We start from the raw sequence: 22596 nt of genomic DNA on the forward strand, positions 1-22596 counted from the left end.
ATAAGAGTAGGGGAGGAGTGTGGAGCCAAGATAGCCGAAAAGGAACAGCTCTGGTCTACAGCTCCCAGCGTGAGCGACGCAGAAGACGGGTGATTTCTGCATTTCCACCTGAGGTACCGGGATCATGTCACTAGGGAGTGCCAGACTGTGGGTGCAGGACAGTGGGTGCAGCACACTGGGCACGAGCCGAAGCAGGGAGAGGCATTGCCTCACTTGGGAAGCACAAGGGGTCAGGAAGTTGCCTTTCCTAGTCAAAGAAAGGGGGGACAGACGGCACCTGGAAAATCAGGTCACTCCCACCCTAATACTGCACTTTTCCAACGGGCTTAAAACATGGCACACCAGGAGATTGTGTCCCGCACCTGGCACAGAGGGTCCTACGCCCACAGAGTCCCGCTGATTGCTGCTAGCACAGCAGTCTGAGATCAAACTGCAAGGCGGCAGCAAGGCTGGGGGAGGGGCGCCTGCCATTGCCCAGGCTTGATTAGTTAAACAAAGCAGCCGGGAAGCTTGAACTCGGTGCAGTCCACCACAGCTCAAGGAGGCCTGCCTGCCTCTGTAGGCTCCACCTGTGGGGGCAGGTCACAGACAAACGAAAAGACAGCAGTAACCTCTGCAGACTTAAATGTCCTTGTCTGACAGCTTTGAAGAGAGTAGTGGTTCTCCCAGCATGCAGCTGGAGATCTAAGAATGGGCAGACTGCCTCCTCAAGTGGATCCCTGACCCCCGAGCAGCCTAACTGGGAGGCACCCCCCAGTAGGGGCGGACTGACACCTCACACCGCCGGGCACTCCTCTGAGACAAAACTTCCAGAGGAACAATCAGGCAGCAGCATTTGCGGATCACCAATATCCACTGTTCTACAGCCACCGCTGTTCTGCAGCCATGTCTGCTGATCCAGGCAAACAGGGTCTGGTGTGGAACTCTAGCAAACTCCAACAGACCTGCAGCTGAGGGTTCTGTCTATTAGAAGGAAAACTAACAAACAGAAAGGACATCCACACCAAAAACCCATCTGTACGTCACCATCATCAAAGACCAAAAGTAGATAAAACCACAAAGATGGGGGAAAAACAGAGCAGAAAAACTGGAAACTATGAAAAGTAGAGCGCCTCTCCTCCTCCAAAGGAACGCAGCTCCTCACCGGCAATGGAACAAAGCTGGATGGAGAATGACTTTGATGAGCTGAGAGAAGAAGGCTTCAGATGATCAAACTACTCTGAGCTACAGGAGGAAATTCAAACCAATGGCAAAGAAGTTAAAAACTTTGGAAAAAAATTAGACGAATGGATACCTAGAATAACCAATGCGGAGAAGTCCTTAAAGGAGCTGATGGAGCCGAAAGCCAAGGCTTGAGAACTACGTGAAGAATGCAGAAGCCTCAGTAGCCGATGCGATCAACTGGAAGAAAGGGTATCAGTGATGGAAGATGAACTGAATGAAATGAAGTGAGAAGGGAAGTTTAGAGAAAAATAATAAAAATAAACGAACAAATCCTCCAAGAAATATGGGACTATATGAAAAGACCAAATCTACGCCTGATTGGTGTATCTGAAAGCAACGGGGAGAATGGAACCAAGTTGGAAAACACTCTGCAGGATATTATTCAGGAGAACTTCCTCAATCTAGCAAGGCAGGCCAACATTCAGATTCAGGAAATACAGAGAATGCCACAAAGATACTCCTTGAGAAGAGCAACTCCAAGACATATGATTGTCAGATTCACCAAAGTTGAAATGAAGGAAAAAATGTTAAGGGCAGCCAGAGAGAAAGCTCGAGTTACCCACAAAGGGAAGCCCATCAGACTAACAGCGGATCTCTCGGCAGAAACTCTACAAGCCAGAAGAGAATGGGGGCCAATATTCAACATTCTTGAAGAAAAGAATTTTCAACTCAGAATTTCATATCCAGCCAAACTAAGCTTCATAAGTGAAGGAGAAATAAAATACTTTAGAGACAAGCAAATGCTGAGAGATTTTGTCAACACCAATCCTGCCCTACAAGAGCTCCTGAAGGAAGCACTACACATGGAAAGGAACAACCAGTACCAGCCACTGCAAAAACATGCCAAAATGTAAAGACCATCAAGACTAGGAAGAAACTGCATCAACTAATGAGCAAAATAACCAGCTAACATCCTAATGACAGGACCAAATTCACACATAACAATATTAACTTTAAATGTAAATGGGCTAAATGCTCCAATTAAAAGACACAGACTGGCAAATTGCATAAAGAGTCAAGACTCATCAGTGTGCTGTATTCAGGAAACCCCTCTCACATGCAGAGACACACATAGGCTCAAAATAAAGGGATGGAGGAAGATCCATCAAGCAAATAGAAAACAAAAAAAGGCAGGGGTTGCAATCCTAGTCTCTGATAAAACAGACTTTAAACCAACAAAGATCAAAAGAGACAAAGAAGGCCATTAAATAAAGGTAAAGGGATCAATTCAACAAGAAGAGCTAACTATCCTAAATATATATGCACCCAATACAGGAGCACCCACATTCATAAAGCAAGTCCTGAGTGACCTACAAAGAGACTTAGACACCCATACAATAATAATGGGAGACTTTAACACCCCACTGTCAACATTAGACAGATAAACGAGGCAGAAAGTTAACAAGGATACCCAGGAATTGAACTCAGCTCTGCACCAAGCAGACCTAATAGACATCTACAGAACCTTCCACCACAAATCAACAGAATATACATTTTTTTCAGCACCACACCACACCTATTCCAAAATTGACCACATAGTTGGAAGTAAAGCACTCCTCAGCAAATGTAAAAGAACAGAAATTATAACAAACTGTCTCTCAGACCACAGTGCAATTGAACTAGAACTCAGGATTAAGAAACTCATTCAGGCCGGCGCGGTGGCTCACGCTTGTAATCCCAGCACTTTGGGAGGCCGAGGCGGGTGGATCACGAGGTCAGGAGATCAAGACCACAGTGAAACCCCGTCTCTACTAAAAAATACAAAAAATTAGCCAGGCGTGGTGGTGGGCGCCTGTAGTCCCAGCTACTTGGAGAGGCTGAGGCAGGAGAATGGCGTGAACCCGGGAGGCAGAGCTTGCAGTGAGCCGAGATTGCGCCACTGCACTCCAGCCTGGGCGACAGAGCGAGACTCCGTCTCACAAAAAAAAAAAAAAAAAAAAAAAAAAAAAAAAGAAACTCATTCAAAACTGCTCAACTACATGGAAACTGAACAACCTGCTCCTGAATGACTACTGGGTACATAACCAAATGAGGGCAGAAATAAAGATGTTCTTTGAAACCAACGAGAACAAAGACACAACATACCAGAATCTCTGGGACATATTCAAAGCAGTGCGTAGAGGGAAATTTATAGCACTAAATGCCCACAAGAGAAAGCAGGAAAGACCCAAAATTGACACCCTAACATCACAATTAAAAGAAATAGAAAAGCAAGAGCAAACACATTCAAAAGCTAGCAGAAGACAAGTAATAACTAAAATCAGAGCAGAACTGAAGGAAATAGAGACACAAAAAGCCCTTCAAAAATTAATGAATCCAGGAGCTGGTTTTTTGAAAAGATTAACAAAATTGACAGACCGCTAGCAAGACTAATAAAGAAGAAAAGAGAGAAGAATCAAATAGACGCAATAAAAAATGACAAAGGGGATATCACCACCAATCCCACAGAAATACAAACTACCATCAGAGAATACTATAAACACCTCTATGCAAATAAACTAGAAACTCTAGGAGAAATGGATAAATTCCTCGACACATACACCCTCCCAAGACTATACCAGGAAGAACCTGAATCTCTGAATAGACAAATAACAGGTTCTGAAATTGTGGCAATAATCAACAGCTTACCAACCAAAAAAAGTCCAGGACCAGAAGGATTCACAGCCGAATTCTACCAGAGGTACAAGGAGCAGCTGGTACCATTCCTTCTGAAACTATTCCAATCAATAGAAAAAAAGGGAATCCTCCCTAACTCATTTTATGAGGCCAGCATCATCCTGATACCAAAGCCTGGCAGAGACACAACAAAAAAAGAGAATTTTAGACCAATATCCTTGATGAACATTGATGCAAAAATCTTCAATAAAATACTGGCAAACTGAATCCAGCAGCACATCAAAAAGCTTATCCACCATAATCAAGTGGGCTTCATCCCTGGGATGCAAGGCTGGTTCAACATATGCAAATCAATAAATGTAATCCAGCATATAAACAGAACCAAAGACAAAAACCACATGATTATCTCAATAGATGCAGAAAAGGCCTTTGACAAAATTCAACAACCTTCATGCTAAAACTCTCAATAAATTAGGTATTGATGGGACATATCTCAAAATAATAAGAGCTATCTATGAGAAACCCACAGCCAATATCATACTGAATGAGCAAAAACTGGAAGCATTCCCTTTGAAAACTGGCACAAGTCAGGGATGCCCTCTCTCACCACTCCTATTCAACATAGTGTTGGAAGTTCTGGCCAGGGCAATCAGGCAGGAGAAGGAAACAAAGGGCATTCAATTAGGAAAAGAGGAAGTCAAATTGTCCCTGTTTGCAGATGACATGATTGTATATCTAGAAAACCCCATTGTCTCAGCCCAAAATCTCCTTAAGCTGATAAGCAACTTCAGCAAAGTTTCAGGATACAAAATCAATGTACAAAAATCATAAGCATTCTTATACACCAATCACAGACAAACAGAGAGCCAAATCATGAGTGAACTCCCATTCACAGTTGCTTCAAAGAGAATAAAATACCTAGGAATCCAACTTACAAGGGATGTGAAGGACCTCTTCAAGGAGAACTACAAACCACTGCTCAATGAAATAAAAGAGGATACAAACAAATGGTAGAACATTCCATGCTCCTGGGTAGGAAGAATCAATATCATGAAAATGCCCATGATAAAGGTAATTTATAGATTTAATGCCATCCCCATCAGGCTACCAATGACTTTCTTCACAGAATTGGAAAAAACTACTTTAAAGTTCATATGGAACCAAAAAAGAGCCCACATCGCCAAGTCAATCCTAAGCCAAAAGAACAAAGCTGGAGGCATCACGCTACCTGACTTCAAACTATACTACAAGGCTACAGTAACCAAAACAGCATGGTACTGGTACCAAAACAGAGATATAGATCAATGAAACAGAACAGAGCCCTCAGAAATAATGCCGCATATCTACAACTATCTGATCTTTGACAAACCTGACAAAAACAAGAAATGGGGAAAGGATTCCCTATTTAATAAATGGTGCTGGGAAAACTGGCTAGCCATATGTAGAAGCTGCAACTGGATCCCTTCCTTACACCTTATACAAAAATTAATTCAAGACAGATTAAAGACTTACATGTTAGACCTAAAACCATAAAAACACTAGAAGAAAACCTAGGCAATACCATTCAGGACATAGGCATGGGCAAGGACTTCATGTCTAAAACAGCAAAAGCAATGGCAACAAAAGCCACAATTGACAAATGGGATCTAATTAAACTAAAGAGCTTCTGCACAGCAAAAGAAATTACCATCAGAGTGAACAGGCAACCTACAGAATGGGAGAAAATTTTCGCAACCTACTCATCTGACAAAGGGCTAATATCCAGAATCTACAATGAACTCAAACAAATTTACAAGAAAAAAACAAACAACCCCATCAAAAAGTGGGCGAAGGATATGAACAGACACTTCTCAAAAGAAGACATTTATGCAGCCAAAAAACTCATGAAAAAATGCTCATCATCACTGGCCATCAGAGAAATGCAAATCAAAACCACAGTGAGATACCATCTCACACCAGTTAGAAAGGCGATCATTAAAAAGTCAGGAAACAACAGGTGCTGGAGAGGATGTGGAGAAATAGGAACACTTTTACACTGTTGGTGGGACTGTAAACTAGTTCAACCATTGTGGAAGTCAGTGTGGTGATTCCTCAGGGATCTAGAACTAGAAATACCATTTGACCCAGCCATCCCATTACTGGGTATATACCCAAAGGACTATAAATCACGCTGCTATAAAGACACATGCACACGTATGTTTATTGCGGCACTATTCACAATAGCAAAGAGTTGGAACCAACCCAAATGTCCAACAACGATAGACTGGATTAAGAAAATGTGGCACATATACACCATGGAATACTATGCAGCCATAAAAAATGATGAGTTCGTGTCCTTTGTAGGGACATGGATGAAACTGGAAACCATCATTCTCAGCAAACTATCGCAAGGACAAAAAACCAAACACTGCATGTTCTCACTCCTAGGTGGGAATTGAACAATGAGAACACATGGACACAGGAAGGGGAACATCACACACTGGGGACTGTTGTGGGGTGGGGGGAGGTGGGAGGGACAGCATTAGGAGATATACCTAACGCTAAATAACGAGTTAATGGGTGCAGCACACCAACATGGCACATGTATACAGATGTAACAAACCTGCACATTGTGCACATGTACCCTAAAACTTAAAGTATAATAATAATAAAATTTAAAAAAGAAAAAAAAGAGTAGAGAAAAAGTAGGAGAAATAAATTCCTTAAATGGGATTCAAGCTCTTTAACACTGTAAAAAATGTTAGTTAAAGATGACTAAATAATCAGTCCAACGTTCGTATTTGTTTAATGAAAGTCTGAATCATAGAAACAGAGTTTTAAGGAAAAATAACCTAAAAGGGGACATTTATACCTAACTCTTCATATTTCCCTATGGAAGAGCTTCCATTAGAGTAGTATCTTTAGCCTTTCTCCATCTTCATCACTCACTCATCTCCAGGGAAGGAGGAGTGATATACCTGTCCAATAAATTTAGGAGAAAGCATTGGTATGCTTGGATCAACCCCCTTTGCTTTATATTTGTCTACCTACAGGGTTATACATTCTGCCAGTTACACACAGCTTGTCTCTCCAGGTGTGTGTTTGTATGTATGTAAAAGAGAGGAAGAGGAGGAAGAGGAGAGAAGAGAGAGAGAAAGAGAATGTTGCCTGTGATTGTTTGCATATACCAAAGACAAAATAAGTCTATTTGTTCAAGTGTAGGCTGTTCCACTGGACAAAAATATTTAGTCATGTTCTCCAAATAGTTTATAAGTAATACGAAATGATATTGTCAATTTATTTGACTCCTGTGCCTATTTTTCAGGAGTTCTGCAATTATGTTTACTTTGTCTGGTATACAGTTCAAAAAATACCCCAGGTTATCAAATGAAACATTAACATACTAAAAATTTAAAATTTCCAAGAATCTCACAACGTTTAGCACTCTGTTCTCATATTCTCAATTTTATTTAATTCGGTATGTGTATTTGTGTCTTTTTAAAAAAACAACATTGGTATGATAGTGTTTAACTTTGCATCTTATAAGGCTTCCAAATAAACTTCATAAGTATTAATTAATTGAATATGTTATACAGTGGCTGAATAATTTCATAAAGTGATGTCACCAATCACTACACATCTCTAGGTATTTGGGGGCTGGAGAAATTGCACATGAAGGCTAATACTTGTTCCTTTCATGTGGTTAATATGCATAAACATTAAGTCTGGTGTATCACCTTCTCAGAACTCTCCAGCTACTAGTATCCTTCTACTGATAAGAAAAGTACCAAATTCATGCTTTACTCAAAAATCTATGAAATATTTATTAATAGTATATGCTTGGTATTATGTTAGGAACTATAGCAATGAAGATATATAAAAAAAGAAAAAAACCAAATGTCCAACATAACATATTAGTGATTTTATAACTTAAACTTATTGATGGCCCTTTCGTTTACCTCAGCTGGTTTATAACAGAGTTCACAGAAAATATACAACATTTATTAATGATAAAATTTCATTTCAAATTTAGGTGATTGCTATATATTTATAAAGTTAGGTATACACATAAATTGTAATCTATGTTTCAAATAGTTGGAAAACATACATCTCCCTATTTTAAATATTTTTCTACAGTAAATTATAATTAATTATTATTGAATGAACTTTTAGAATATAGAGGGTTAAGAAAATGAAATCTCTCAAGGATTAAATGTTGAAATGATAAACTGTACTAGAGGAGAAAAATGCAAAGTCTCCAAACTAATTTAAGAATTTGAGGAAGTCTGAAACGTTCTATACCACAAATACTATCTAGTTTTGCTACTTAGACAAAGCATGACTTAGCAAAGCAACAGAATGAGTAAGACTACGCAGAAACGTTGATCTCATTTCTGTTTCCAATTGAGTATGCAGAGTATGGATGATGAGGCTGATGTGTGATGTAAGCATTATTGAAAGCATGGATTCATTCATCCTATACTTTACTGAACATATAAAAAGATCATGCTCTTTAAGCAAGCCCTAGATTTGTGTATGTATGCATGTACAAATGTGTGTGTATATTTTATTTCATACATGTATTTAAGCATAATTCACATGCCAAAATATATGCAACATCTATCTTATCTCTATCTACCTATCTATGTATCTATCTACCTACCTATCTGTGTATCTATCTACCTACCTACCTACCTATCCAACCATCTATCCATATCTAATTTATCTAAACTTTTCTACAGGCACAGCTCAAATTAACAATATGTTGAGTTCCAAAATTTTATTCTTATTGAAACAATACTTTAAACTCAAAATCAATTTTCTGAACCCAGAAATATTAATGCCCATTGTTACACAACTCTTTCACAATGTATGATTATTTCATATATCTCATTTGTTCCATTCCAAAACTTCCACAGGTGCTAAGATGATGGAACCAATTCCATTTTGTAAATAGCAAGCTAAGACTTGAGTGTGATCATATGACTTTTCCTAAGAACATGTAAGCAGAAAATAGTGCTCCCAGCAATAGAGTGTAGGATAGATGATTTCATATCAAAAGTTCAGAAGGTTGAATGGCCTAAAGAAAAGAGATTAGGTTTTGGAACAATTGTGCCTAGGGCATATTTTCACTCTTTACCTCACTGAAGTGGACTGCTCCCCTACAGATATTCAGTTTCTTTTTATGTAAACTGCGGCATGGACACCCATCTTGCAGACTCTTGTGAGGACTGAGATTCATTTATGAAAGTTTCCAGCCAAGTGCCTGGTACTATGTAGGAGCCGAATAAACAGAGGCAGCTTTTTACTATACAAGATCATGCAACTGATAATTGTACCCAAGTCAACAAGGGCATATTCATATTTGCTGTCAATTATTGACTGAATAATTTCAACAGGATTCACACTTTGAGATTTCATTTCTTCTATTTCACTGAGTGTATCTATCTCAATCCATTATCAGATGGCCTGCACTCAAGAAGGAAACCTCATTTAAACGTTGCAGTACAAAACAGTACATTTGGAAAGTGAAAATTTTCTGCAACAAAAGTGATACTATTAATTCTTAGCAAATTTGTAAAGATTGCTCTGTTATATACTTAACCCATGCAATTATTCCCATTCATCACCATGACTGAACAAGAACTGAATATGGATATAATTAAAGTAAACAAAGTCTAATGACTAAAATTAGAAAAAATACAATCCATTAAAATTTAATTTATACATTTTTACTTATACCTAATTCTGAAATATAATGGTCTGAGTTATTGACAGCTATTAATAAAAGAAGCTTTATATTTCACATTCTTACATTTTATATTATGAAGCTAAGCTATATGTTGTATTCCCTCACTTATATATATTTTTGTCTCTAAACAGAAACAAAAATGACTATAAAAAATACATGTGTATATTTATATTTATATTTATATATCTGCATATAATATATAAATATAAAATCTTATTTATATTTCTATTTTTGAATTTATATCAACATAATGCATATTATATGATATATAAATATAAAACTTTATGTTTATATGATAAATATAAAAAATTATGTATTTTTCTATAAGTATATATTTACAACAGAAATAAGGCTGTATATAGCCAAATAATCATCAATTACTGCTATACACATATCTGTAGCAATGGCCCTTGAACAACACAGGTTTGAACTGTGCAGTCCATTTATATGCAGATTCTGTATTGCCTCTGCCACTCCTGAGCCTGCAAGACCAACCCCTCCTCTTTCTCCTTCTCAGCCTAAAGATAATGAGGATGAAGACTTTTATGATAATCCACTGCCACTATTCAAGCAAATATAATTTATCTTCTTTATGATTTTCTTAATAACATTTTCTTTTCTCTAGCTTACTTTATTGTAAAAATACATTACAAAATATATGTATCATATGAAATATGTGTTAATAAACTGTTTTTGTTATCAGTGAGACTTCCTTACTGGTCAAGAACAGGCTATTAGTAAATTTGAAGGGAGTCAAAAGTTACATATGGATTTTTGACTGCCCTCGGTGTTGGTGCCCCTAACTGCCACATTATTCAAGGGTCAACTGTATTTAGATATACATAAGTATATATAATGACGGAAATAATGCTCTAGATAGTTAAATAATGATAAATTTAACTCCAAGTTTCGTAAGTAAACATGCTGTACAGAATTTGACTTTCAGATTTAAAAAAATGCATTTTTTTGTTTTTCTGATAATGAAACAAATACTAATTCTATTAGTTGGTAGGGGTTGTTACTGTATAAGCTATTTCTCCATACACAAGCAAGAATACTCCTTAGGATTCTTACAAAAGTTATGTATATTTTTGAGTGACAGTAAGAACAGTAAAAGAAAATATAAGCACAACAAAACATAAAGGCATTTAAGTAAACATCACTCCTGCCAAGATTAAACTTCCAAGTTGGCTCATGTTCATATTTTGTTCTACACCCCACAGTGTTTATTCATGTATGGAGACCCTCTTGACTGTCAGGATGAAATGACAACAGTCTGCAGTAATGACAATGACTTGTAAAATACCAAGCAAAATGTAACTGTGCTCAAAATATTCATGCATCATACTCTGTGAATAAGTCAATGATATATGGGAAAAGAAGAGCTATTTTTTTTGGAAAATTTGGCCCATGTAATCTTTTGGGAGTAATTAAGTTTCTCTGGTGCAATAACACTGTCATTTATTTTAATGTCTTAATCTCAAACTGCAGTGAGAAATTTGATAGCTAAGTGACACAGCTTTATCATTGTCCAACTACTGAAAATTTAAATAATTTAATTTTAAAATGTATGATATTTTCAAATAAGTATTTAACATAGACTTAAGCCAACCACAATGCATATGTTTAACTTTTATAGGTAAAACTGAATAACAGATTTTGCTCAGGACTTTCCCCCACTAGACAAAGGATTCTTTCATTTAAATAGCAGGATCCATAAAAACCCAAGTCCTAGGAACAAAACAATTTAGCACTGACTTATAAAAATTAGCCTTCTATCACATTGCTTTCTCCTTCAGGCATTTCTTTTTTAGAGATGTTACTGATTTGATTGTACAGCAGAAGGTTAAATTCTCACACAGTTATCATTAGCAAAAAATAAACAGAGCAAGTACTAAAGCTGGCTTTGCACCTACTGAATGCTGCAAGTGTCTGTACTCATTTGATATGCATCTTGCAAAGCTCGGCTGTTCCCAGAAGGCCACTCCATGAAGACTGAGAGAGCAGCGTCTGCTAGTGGTGCCTGCGTGTCACAAAGAACAGAGAGAAGCTTTATAATAGGGATGCTTGAAGGCATCACACATAGTTGGGAATCAGGCTAAAAATTAAGTTTGTACTTTTTTTTCTTTAAAAAACATGCACATGAAATTGATATTTTGATTATTTTTATAATGCATATTAGTCACACTGAGAAACAATTACACCAGCAATATTTTCTATATCTCTTCACTGGCTTCATTTATGAAGCACTTTACTAAAATTGTTTCATTATTTGCTTATTGGACAGACTTATTTATGGATATAAGACAAAAACATGACTTCATAAACCAACATCACATGCTGTTCTTGGATGGGGATTATCATCAGGGTTTGGGTGGGTCATCCTACTGTACCTGTGGCATTCAGGGGACATTGATTGAATGCCAAGTCGCCTGCTGGAGTTCTTTTCCACACCATCGACATCAGATAATCCTCAGGGCATATTTCATAAGGTGCTGCAATTTTAAACAAAGGGACTTGAATGTCAGTAGTGTTTAAAAAATTTTGGCAATAAACAACTGCAGAGCTCCTTAGTTTTCTTTTTTTTTTTCTTTCTTTTTTTAGAGATGGGGTCTCACTCTGTTGCCCAGGCTGGAGTGCACTGGCATGATCCTAGCTCTCTGTGTAGCCTCAAACTACTGGGCTCAAGCCATCCTCCCTCCTTAGCCTCTTGAGTAACTAGGACTACAGGCATGTGTTGCCACATCTGTCCGATTTTTTCTTTTAATTCTACGTAGAGAAAAGGTCTCCTTATGTTGCCAGGCTCATCTTGAGCTTCTCCCAAAGCGCCGGGATTATAGAATTGAGCCACCATGCACAGCCTCTTTCATTTGCTTTAATGTATATTGTTTACTGAAATGTTAGCGGCATAAACATAGATAAAAACCCATCAGATTTCCTTTCAGTATCTACAAAATATTTACAGAATTGTAATTTCTTTTTAAACTGCTTACCGTGTAGACTATTTATAGAGGTCATTTGGATTTGCCTACAAGTTGAACATATGCAGGCATATCAATAAAAATATTTATAATATTTTAGGATGTTAAACAAAAAGTGACTTCCAACAAACAAAAAGGCATATTAAAATTATTAACTATTAAATGTTAAAAATAAATAAGCATAAAGATTAAAAATATATAACTTTTTACCTCTTCGACTAAAAGCAATGATAGCAGTAAAAATATACCAATTTGATCTTTTTGTCATATTATATTCAAAATCTCAATATAATTATTGAGCAAGAAAATTAAAAATAACTTCAAAAATAACAGATGTATAACTGCAATATAATGAAATGCAAAATAGTAGTGAAAGAATGAGGTCTATCTATATTGTGTTAAAAGTGACATCTTGTTCCCATCTGAAAGAATATTAGTCCCTTCTCTAGACACACACACTGTCGTGCTTTTCACACAACACTGCCACTTCCATGCTCATATATCAGTCTTCGCCATTTCCTAGGGATCTTGTTTAGGTCTACTCACCTCTGTATCACTTGTACCTAATGGTGTGTTTGTCACATGAAGTTGCTCAAAATTGAATAAATAAATAAATGAATATATGCTTTATAAATACCTTGATAAATAAGTGAGGATCTTAAAATACTAAGTACCTAAATAAACACAGGAGTGTGATTTCCTGGGAGAAACCTCTTCCTTGCAGAATAATATAATATTTAATCCATGTTAATCATCATTCTACTGATACCAATTCCACTTCAGAATTTACGAACTCATTAAATTACCACTATAAGTTACCAGTAGGGGAAGAATGCAAGTCGACAAATTAAATCTTGAAATAATATTAAAAAAAATAATTACCCAAGATAAGATGAATGGTTTGAACACATGGGTATTACAAAGCTGACAGTGTCGCTGAAGATCAACTATTCCAACTCCTTCCTCTTTACAGATGAAGGCCCCAAGGCCCCAAAAGAGGAAGCTTGTCTAAAGTCCTAAGAGGAAGCCTGTCTCCACAGAGCTAGTGGAGGTGTCAGCAGGACTGGATCCTAGAATCCACACTCCTCAGTCATCTCCCTTTTCGTTTCCTACAGATACTCTTCACGACCTCGAATTGTTTAAGATAGTCCTCTCCCTCTGAGTATATATAAATGTATATTCATTTATTTATTCCAGGTTCCCATTAAAACACATAGGCAATGTTTTCAATTGGTGTCCTCTTTGCTTGGTAGAGGGTTTAGCAGTTAATTCAACCTTCACCAGCCCCATTTTCATAAGCTGTCTCCTCCTAACCTTACCAATGATCTGCCAACAAACCTCATCCTAGTCTCACACAGTCTGGGCCTTGTCTGTACCACTATATTTTGACTTTTCTCACCTTCTTGGAAATACTTTCTTCAGCATCTTAAGCCATTCTCCAACACTCCTCCACCAATCCCTCAGAGCGTTTTCTTTGTCTCATTCTCTATGTCCTTCTCAGAATCATTCATACCTTACTTTTTCTTTATGTTAAATGTTTTTCTTGGATAATTTCAAACATATTAATAATAGGAATATAATCATATTAGTATTTATTAAGCCCTTTTGGAGAGTTTTACATGCATGGACACATTTGCTCTCTCCTAACCACCTGCGAGTTAGCACCTATGAGTTAGAGGTGACTATTATCCTTATTTATCACATGGGAAAACAGAAGCACAGAGAAGCAAATGAACTATTTTTCTTCCTAAATTCCAAACTTTATTACATATTGAATCCAGAGGAGAAACAGAGTGCAGGAGGGGGAGGTTGGATGGGGAGGAGTCATTTTGCAGGTGCTCCAAACCCTCCCCATTCGGGAGACTGGCCATGCCCTCCTGGCTCCATCAAAGCACCTGGGCTGTTAAATAGGGCAGGAGAGCTGTGCTGAGGTTGGCATGGTCCTTTCCTAGGACACAAGAACTGTATTTGTCACAGTTTGGCTTGGGAATGGTGGTGATGAATAGGAGAGGACTCATCATATATCAAAAATATAAAATAAGAAAATAAAACTAATCACAAAAAAAATCTACACCTCAAGTGAGGGTAGGGGCAGCGTCTAGGTAGGACTAACTCCTTCAATATCTTGGGAATAGAAACAACAGGAAAATAAATTAAGAGGTACAGCAGCCACCAGTAGCGAAGCACCAATAACTACCCATTCCCACACTGGTTCCGAAGGTTAGCAAGCCAGAGCTACTTCACTGCCTGTTGCATCTGTGCCCCACCCTTTGGAGAGCATCTGCTCCTGGCCCTGCTGCCCCATCCCGCCTCCCACCAGCGGGCCACGGAGGTCCTTGGAAGTGTCTCCTGTGGAGAGCAGCAGCAGTGTCAGGAAGAAAGGGCAAAGCCCACAGACCAGACAGTGGTGAGGGAAGGTACTGCTACGAAACTCGTGGTGCCCAGATTAATGCCAATGAAGGGGAAGCAGTGGAAAAGAAGAAAAGTTAGTAAATGTTGGAGCCTCAATAAGTACATAATCAGTTGGTTTCTGATCCCACACTTTGCTTGCTATATGGCAGTCATGCCTGGACACATGCCCTCTACTTCCACTATGTATTAGGAACACACACAGTCATCCCTGTCATCTATGGGAGATTTGTTCCAGGATCTCCTGTAGATACCATAATTCACTGATGCTCAACTCCCTGATATAAAATGGTATAGTATTCGCGTGTAACCTACGCTCTTCCTCCTGTATACAGTTAATCCTTGAACAACACAGGTTTGAGCTGCATGGGTCCACTTACATGTGGATTTTTTTCAACTAAACACTTATTGAAAATATGATATTGGCAGGATGTGAGACCTGCATCTAAGAAGGGCAGATTTTCCAACACACAGGTTCTGCAGGGTGGTCTGCAGGACTTGAGTAGACAGGATTTTAGCAGTCATAGGGCCCTGGAGCCAAGGTATGACTGTACTGTAAGACATCTCTATACTATTTATAATACATAATCCAATGTAAATGCTATATAAATAGTTGCTATACTGTATTGTTTAGGAAATGATGAAAAGAAAAAACTTTGTACATGTTCAATACAGACATCATTTTTGTCTGAATATTTTTGATTTGTGGTTAGTTCAGTCCACAGAGATGAAACCCATGAATACTGACGGCCAACTATATGTGTTTATTTGGTTCAGATATCTTTCTTGGGTTTAGGCTGGCGTAGCCAGTTTCTGAGTGGCATTTTGTACTTCGCTATTCCAAAGAAATCTCAGGTGAAGCTGCTCGCACTTCAATTCCCAGCATTTTTCTCCACAATGCTGCTTGTTTCCTCTCCTTGCATTTCCTAACTCTGCTAATGGTACTACAATCTTGTTCCCGTAACTAAAACCATCGGATCCATCTTCTAGTCATCCTTATCTTACTCTTAACCTTCCATGATTTTCCCTCCACCACTCACCCAGGCATTCATTCTGTCCTGGTTAAATCAGGGGAACAACCTTATTGGTTATTTCATGCACTTACCTTACATGTGCTGGGCCCATGTCCTAGGACCTGTGCTAGCACTAACATGTGCTAGGCTACATTTTTATCTAATATGTGCTAGAGCTAGGCCCTGTTAATGTAACATGTGCTAGGCCCTGCTTTAGAAAGAACCAATAGTGCATAAGAAAGGCAGTCTGGGACGGGCACAGTGGCTCATGCCTGTAATCCCAGCAATTTGGGAGGCCGAGGCAGGCAGATCACGAGGTCAGGAGTTCAAGACCAGCCTGGTGAAACCCCGTCTCTACTAAAAATACAACAATTAGCTGGGCGTGGTGGCGTGCACCTGTAGTCCCAGCTACTTAGGAGGCTGAGGCAGAAGAATTGCTTGACCCGGGAGGCAGGGTTTGCAGTGAGCCAAGATTGCGTCACTGCACTCCAGCCTGGGCGACAAAGTGGGACTCCATTTAAAAAAAAAAAAAAAGAAAGAAGAAAGAAAAGTAGTCTACCTAGTCATTATTTTAGTCAAAGGGAGGAGGCAGAGGTGAAACAATTACCTGAGTACAATAATGATGAGCACTTCAAACAGTAAGTACAGGGTGCTATTTTAATCTAAAAACTGAAGAATCAAGGAAGGCTTCCTGCAGAAAGTGACATATAATTAAAACTGGCAGTGGTACAATAAATGCTCCAGGCAGAGAAAACAGTTTGTGCAAAGGCCTTGAAGCAAGGAAGAGCTTGGGGCGTCGAGTTCAGCAGGGCTGGAAGGAGAAGAGCAAGGCCAAGTGGAGAGTAATGGTTTGGTGAGACAGGCCATGATTAGAGCCTATAGGGCCACATGGGCAGCCACTGAAGGGTTCTAAACAAGTGACATGATTCAATTTTAAATTTTAAGATAGTTTGCCTTCTGTGGGTAGAATAGATGGCCAATGCCATGGAGGAGACCAGCGCAGTGCTTCAGCCCTGAAACATTGATGGCTTTAGGTAGGATGATTAGACTAAAGATGAGAAAAATCAGTGGATACAAGGTAAACTGAGGAGGTAGACAAAACTGTGAGAATTTAGGAAGACAAAGGGGTCAAGGATGATGCTTGCTTTCTGAGCTGAGGAGCTGGGTAGTAAGTGGTACTGTTCTCCTCCATCTGCCCCCTTAATCCAATTTTCATGCCACATCCAAAGAGTAATCTCTAAGATAAAGTTTAATCCCACAATTTTCTGCTTAAAACCCTCCCATGCTTCTCCAGTACTGACAGGATAACATGGAAGGAACTGAGATAGCTGTGCTCAGTGTGATGCAAAAGCGCTGCTTGTAAGGGCCCTAGCCTACCATTCCCATCACGGCTCATATTTACTCTCCTATGCAGCAGCCACACAGTTAATTTTCCTGAATATTTTTGATCTGTGGTTGGTTCAATCCACAGATGTGAAACCCATGGATACTCTTATTTTGAGTGGTAAAATTCCTATGTATCCTCAAAATGCTGCTTAAATGATGTATTCTCCAATAACCCTTTCCTAATATCTCAGTTATTGAATATATGAATATTATAGCCCTTCTCACAACAGATTGAAAATACTTGGTTATATCTGTGAACCTCCTCGATTCCCCAGTGTTGCTTTTTAGACTAGCCATGTTTTACTTTATCTTTTTAATGTGTTGTAGTGAACTCCAGTGGTATCTAGTGTACAGTAGGTGTTCAAAACACTTTCATTAAATAAATCACTTTTACTGGGGAAATAACACACCAGCACTGTCCAATATAATTTTTTCAATGATAGAAATGTTTTATATTTTCACTGTCCAGTATGGTAGGTGCTAGGAAAATGTGGCTAGTGCAATTGAGAAGTGAATTTTGGATTTTATTTAATTTTAATTAATGTACATTTAAATTGAAATAACGACTATGTTGGACAGTACTGTAATAAATGATATTCATGTTTCTATAAATGCCAACCAAAAACTATTATAGAATACTAAAAGAAGGAGAATTAGAACAAATGTTAAAGTTCAAAAAATACATCATGAATAGGTTATTACATAATTGAATTCTAGATACAATGACTCTTCCGTTTTTAATAATGACATGGCAGTAGTTAATCTAATCTGACTGTCATATTTGATTATTCTTTTTGCTCCATCCATACATCCCACTTCTGTTCATTATCTCCCTCATTATCTCTTCATTTATAATCTTTCATTTTTGCTTCACTTGTACCATCTTTTTGGTTTTCAATGCTTTGAAATTCAAATTTCCTTTAGTTCCATTGGCGAACTTTGAAGCACATTTCATAAAACCTGTTGCTATAGTTGAATATTAGATTCAACTATATTCAAAAATGCAGCCTAGCACATGTTAGTGCTAGCACAGGTCCTAGCACATGGGCCCAGCACATGTGAGGTAAGTGCATGAAATAACCAATGAGGTTTTTCCCCTCATCAGGATTCAGTCGTGACATAAGAAAACGAAGATTCAATTTGTATCATGACCTTCTTCATTTCCCTGTAGGGGTATCAGAAAGTTTTTCACACTTAGTGTTATTCTGGCAAAAGGTACTTCGTTGCTCCCTGCCCCTCCCCCATGGTCAAATGTGTGGTCAGAAAATGTGGTCATTGCAAATCTTAGCCACTAGATGGCACTGGTGAGCCAGTAGGGTGAAACATTTACTGGGCCGGCTGCGGAATCTGATGGGTTCAAAATCAAGGTGGGGAGTAAGAATAAATATGTGAAATAAGTCAATGCTTGATTTTTTTTTAAGGCAACTAGTTGGGGAAAAATAAAACGTCCTCTCTTCATGTAAGTACAATGTTTAATGATTAAACTACCATCAGTTACAGCTTACCTCTCCTCTCCCCTGCTCCACTCTCACAGTTTCCCACCAGCTGTGCAGGTCTTCTCCACCCTTCTTCAGTGCTACAGGCCGACTGCAACCTCAGAGCTTGTGTGCAGGTTCTTTCTGCCTTGACTATCCCCTGCCTCCTCCCCCTCAAACATGTCTGCATGACTCATGTCTTTCCCTTCTTTAATCTTTTCTCAAACCTCACATTCTCAGACCCCTTCCTCTGCATTATCTTTCTCCAAAGCACTTTCCTGTCACCTTGTAACATCTATACATGTTTTTAGCTGACTTATTTTTCTCTTTTGGCTAGATCTGTTTTTGAATTACCCTATTTCTTAAGATCGCAGAGAATGAAGATGATTTTGCAAAAATACTGTAGACATTGTGTGTGGGGCGGGGGTGGAGGTGGGGGGTGGATCCTCTAGCAGTAGATTGTCGTGTCCAGTTAGGAGCAGCAAGACAGGGAGGTTAGCTACTACAGTTACCTTAAAAATTAGTCAAAAGAGGTTTCCAGGGTATCATGTAATGACTAAGTTTGGCCTTGGAGGGCTATATCTGACTTACTAAGACCCTATAGGACCCTTTTTTAGAATCCCCCAATGTGCCCTACACACAGCCTCACTCTGGTTCAGGAAAAAGCTGATTAAATAGTTGTTTTCCTTTGACGAACCACATCTTTCAATTACTGAATTTTATCTTCTTAATGACTATCATTTTGGTCTACCTACAAACAGACAAACAAAATGAAAAGCAAAAATCGATAATTTTTTAAACCTAGAGATGTCAACAACTTTTTGTTTTGTTCCACAGTAAATTTATGAAGCCTTGGATTCATTATGCTTCTTGGAGATGGAAACCCAGTACACAAATTATTATTATTATTTTTAAAAAAGGAAGATGGCAGGGGAATCATAGATTCACAGTTGCAAACTGGTCCAGGGTTTTCAGCTTTTTTAGTAGTAACGTCAAATGGCACAGCTGCTTTAAATATTTTATCAAAGGTGACTTGGCATTCTTTGAAGAGTCTATCTCAGAAAATAGGTCAATTTATGCTTATACCAAAAGCAAAATAGCTTAGACATTAAAATAACAATTTATTTTCTGCCATCTCATCTTTATGAATTCCCCAGTAGTGGGATCTTTCTAGGTACTTCTCAGTGCCACTTATAGAATTCATTCATTCAACAAATATTTACTGGGCACCCATCATATCCCAATCATCTTGTTAAATACTACACATAGAAAAGGCTAAGTAAGAATAGTCGATGTCTCTTGACTCCTAAAATGGTCATAAAGATAATAATTTGAGAAATTACAGTACACAGGATGCCCACTGTAAGCTGAGAAGCCCTGGCTGCTCTGGGGGTACCTTAGGGAAGAGTGTGTCAGTGGAAGATTTCCAGAGGGATACCCAGGTTGAGGTGTAAAGGAGAAGCAGGAGTTCACCGATGAAGAAGGGGAGAGTGTGTCATGGCAACCACATGTGGGAAAATCCAGGGAGCAAAGAGAACTGGGAATAACCAAGAAGATGACTGTTTCAGAAAGGGTAAAGTGTAAAGTTGGGGACAAGGAGAGGTGGGTGATTGCAGGAGGAGGAGGGGTAATATATGATGAGGTAAGCAAGGATCTTGACTTTATATTAGGGGCAAGGGAAATTTATGGCACTGTTGTAAATGCTTGCTATGCCTGCAGTTTGGAGAAAGGATTGAAGGAAAGAGAGCTGAAGACAGGGAGGCCTACCACAATCTAAATGAAGTAATTAGGGAAGGGAGGAAGAATCACAGGATGTAGATTAATTCAAAATTTATTTAGGAGGTAGAATGGGCTCAGCACTATGGCTGACTGTATGTAAGAGGTGAGGAGGATAAAGAAATAAAAGACAGAACTCAGGTTTCCAGGAAGGATATCTTATGTGCTAGCTGGACCCTGAACTACAACATATGAGGAAGAGATGACTTGGGAGAGGAGATGCTGAAAATAGTTTTGAGTTTGACATATCTAGGCACATACAGGTATTACAAAAAGTTAATTGATACATAGGATGGAATCAAAGCTCCAGAAGAAAACAAGCTAGAGAAAGAGATTTGTTTTAATTACTTTTCTGTTTAATGGCACCTGTGTGTGCTTTGTAAATCAGAAAATAAACAACTAGCTGAGGCTACTCTCCAGACTCAACATAAAAACATACGATTGTGCAGCAATAGGAAGGATTCTCTCTTTTTATGCCTTAGCTAAAAGGAATAGTAACTTTGTTCATCAGCTCAAAGATCTCACTGTTTGCTATTACTAGTGCAAAGATATAAAAATCCATTTGTAAGATACAACTGTACTTGAAGTCACAAGTATGTAGTTAGCATGCCCCTTAAAGTAAGGTAGCAATTACCTAGTGATTAGCTGTTAATCTGTCTATTCAAACTGATTTTCTGTCTCTTAAAAAGAGCAGAAATTATACAGGGCTTAAATCAATTTGGTGTGGAAAATTAGTTTTCACCCCATATACTAGAATTTCAGCATTAAAAAGAAATTGATTCTAAACTATAGAGCTGATATACACACACAAAAAGAAAAACATGTGCTACTCCAGACCCCACATTTCAAAATTCGCTTGTTGGCAATTCATGAATTCTTGTGTTTGGGGAATTCCCTGTGCTGGAAGATGCAGAGGAAAATAAGACGGATCCAGTGTCTGTGCTCAACGACTTACAGCTCTAATTTCCAAGGTGGTACCTACTCATGTGAAGAATTCATGCTGCTGCTAAGGTCTGCGGGAAAAAGAAGAGTGTTTATGAAGTGTGTTTCATAACAGCATTCCTCATATAGAAAATGGTTTTAATCTGTCTCAAATGGAAACAACATACAATTATATCAGCAATATTTACATAACATTATGAGTTATTGTTCTTACTGTGTTACATATTTTAATTCACAGAATTCTTATAACCTTGTGAACAGAATTGTTATTCTCATTTTAAACATGAGGAAGTCAAGACAGAAAAGTGTTTAGTGTTTAGCCTGAGGCCACTAAGCTAGGAGATGATGGACCTACGGTCAACCAAATAGCTGAGACCATTCTCAGAGAAGTTTACCTCTTCTCTAGGCAGAGGAGTCTTTTTATTGTTATGGTGGTAAACGAGTTATTTATACATTTTGCAAATATTTGTTTTAAGTCTGGAAGTTAGCAAACCACGAACTTTCAACTTATTAGCAAATGGTATATATTGCAGATTAAGTACCTGGTGGACAGTGTTTTATATACATACTCATAAGCAAATTCTGTATTATTATTGCATAATTTTATATTTAAACTTAGCAGACAAGGTCACTCTAGTTTCAACCTGATAACAAAGTTAATTAAAAAATTAGCTAACTAACTTTGAGGAATAACTCTAAAAAGCTATTTACTAACTTTTAGTTATACTGAATTTTATACTGGGGTATGCTCAACATTTTACTGGAAAGTTACGTTTACTAAGTTTCTGTAGTAACTGAGGAACAGCCAAAGATGACAGTGAGTCTTAGCCTTCTCTAGGTCATAGCACATGTAGAAATGATAGTATTTGGAGGCACACTGGGAGAAGTAGGCAAGGCTACTGAAGACTGGAGACCACTAGCCACAGTCTCCTGCTTTGTCAGTTGCTCTGAGGCTTTAGGAACCACTATTTGGGCACAGTTGGGACCAATCCTCCCATGACAGGGTAGAACTGCCTTGAGAAGCTCTGGCTTAAAATAATAAG

At 38.3% G+C, this 22596-nt stretch overlaps 1 protein-coding gene across 4 annotated transcripts in view; it reads right to left on the bottom strand.

Annotated features, from left to right (window-relative positions):
• ADGRB3 (adhesion G protein-coupled receptor B3) overlaps positions 1 to 22596 on the bottom strand; it is a 758270-nt gene that overhangs the window by 414377 nt on the left and 321297 nt on the right. For all 4 annotated transcript variants that reach the window (XM_063618730.1, XM_055257305.2, XM_063618736.1 and 1 more), the window contains 2 exons: positions 11965 to 12066; positions 11488 to 11594 (listed from right to left, as the gene is read on the bottom strand). In XM_063618730.1, the coding sequence (XP_063474800.1) occupies positions 11488 to 11594; positions 11965 to 12066 (209 nt within the window). The remainder of the gene's footprint in view (positions 1 to 11487; positions 11595 to 11964; positions 12067 to 22596) is intronic.

Source organism: Symphalangus syndactylus, chromosome 2 (assembly GCF_028878055.3).
Source record: "Symphalangus syndactylus isolate Jambi chromosome 2, NHGRI_mSymSyn1-v2.1_pri, whole genome shotgun sequence".
Classification (NCBI taxonomy): Eukaryota; Metazoa; Chordata; class Mammalia; order Primates; family Hylobatidae; genus Symphalangus; species Symphalangus syndactylus.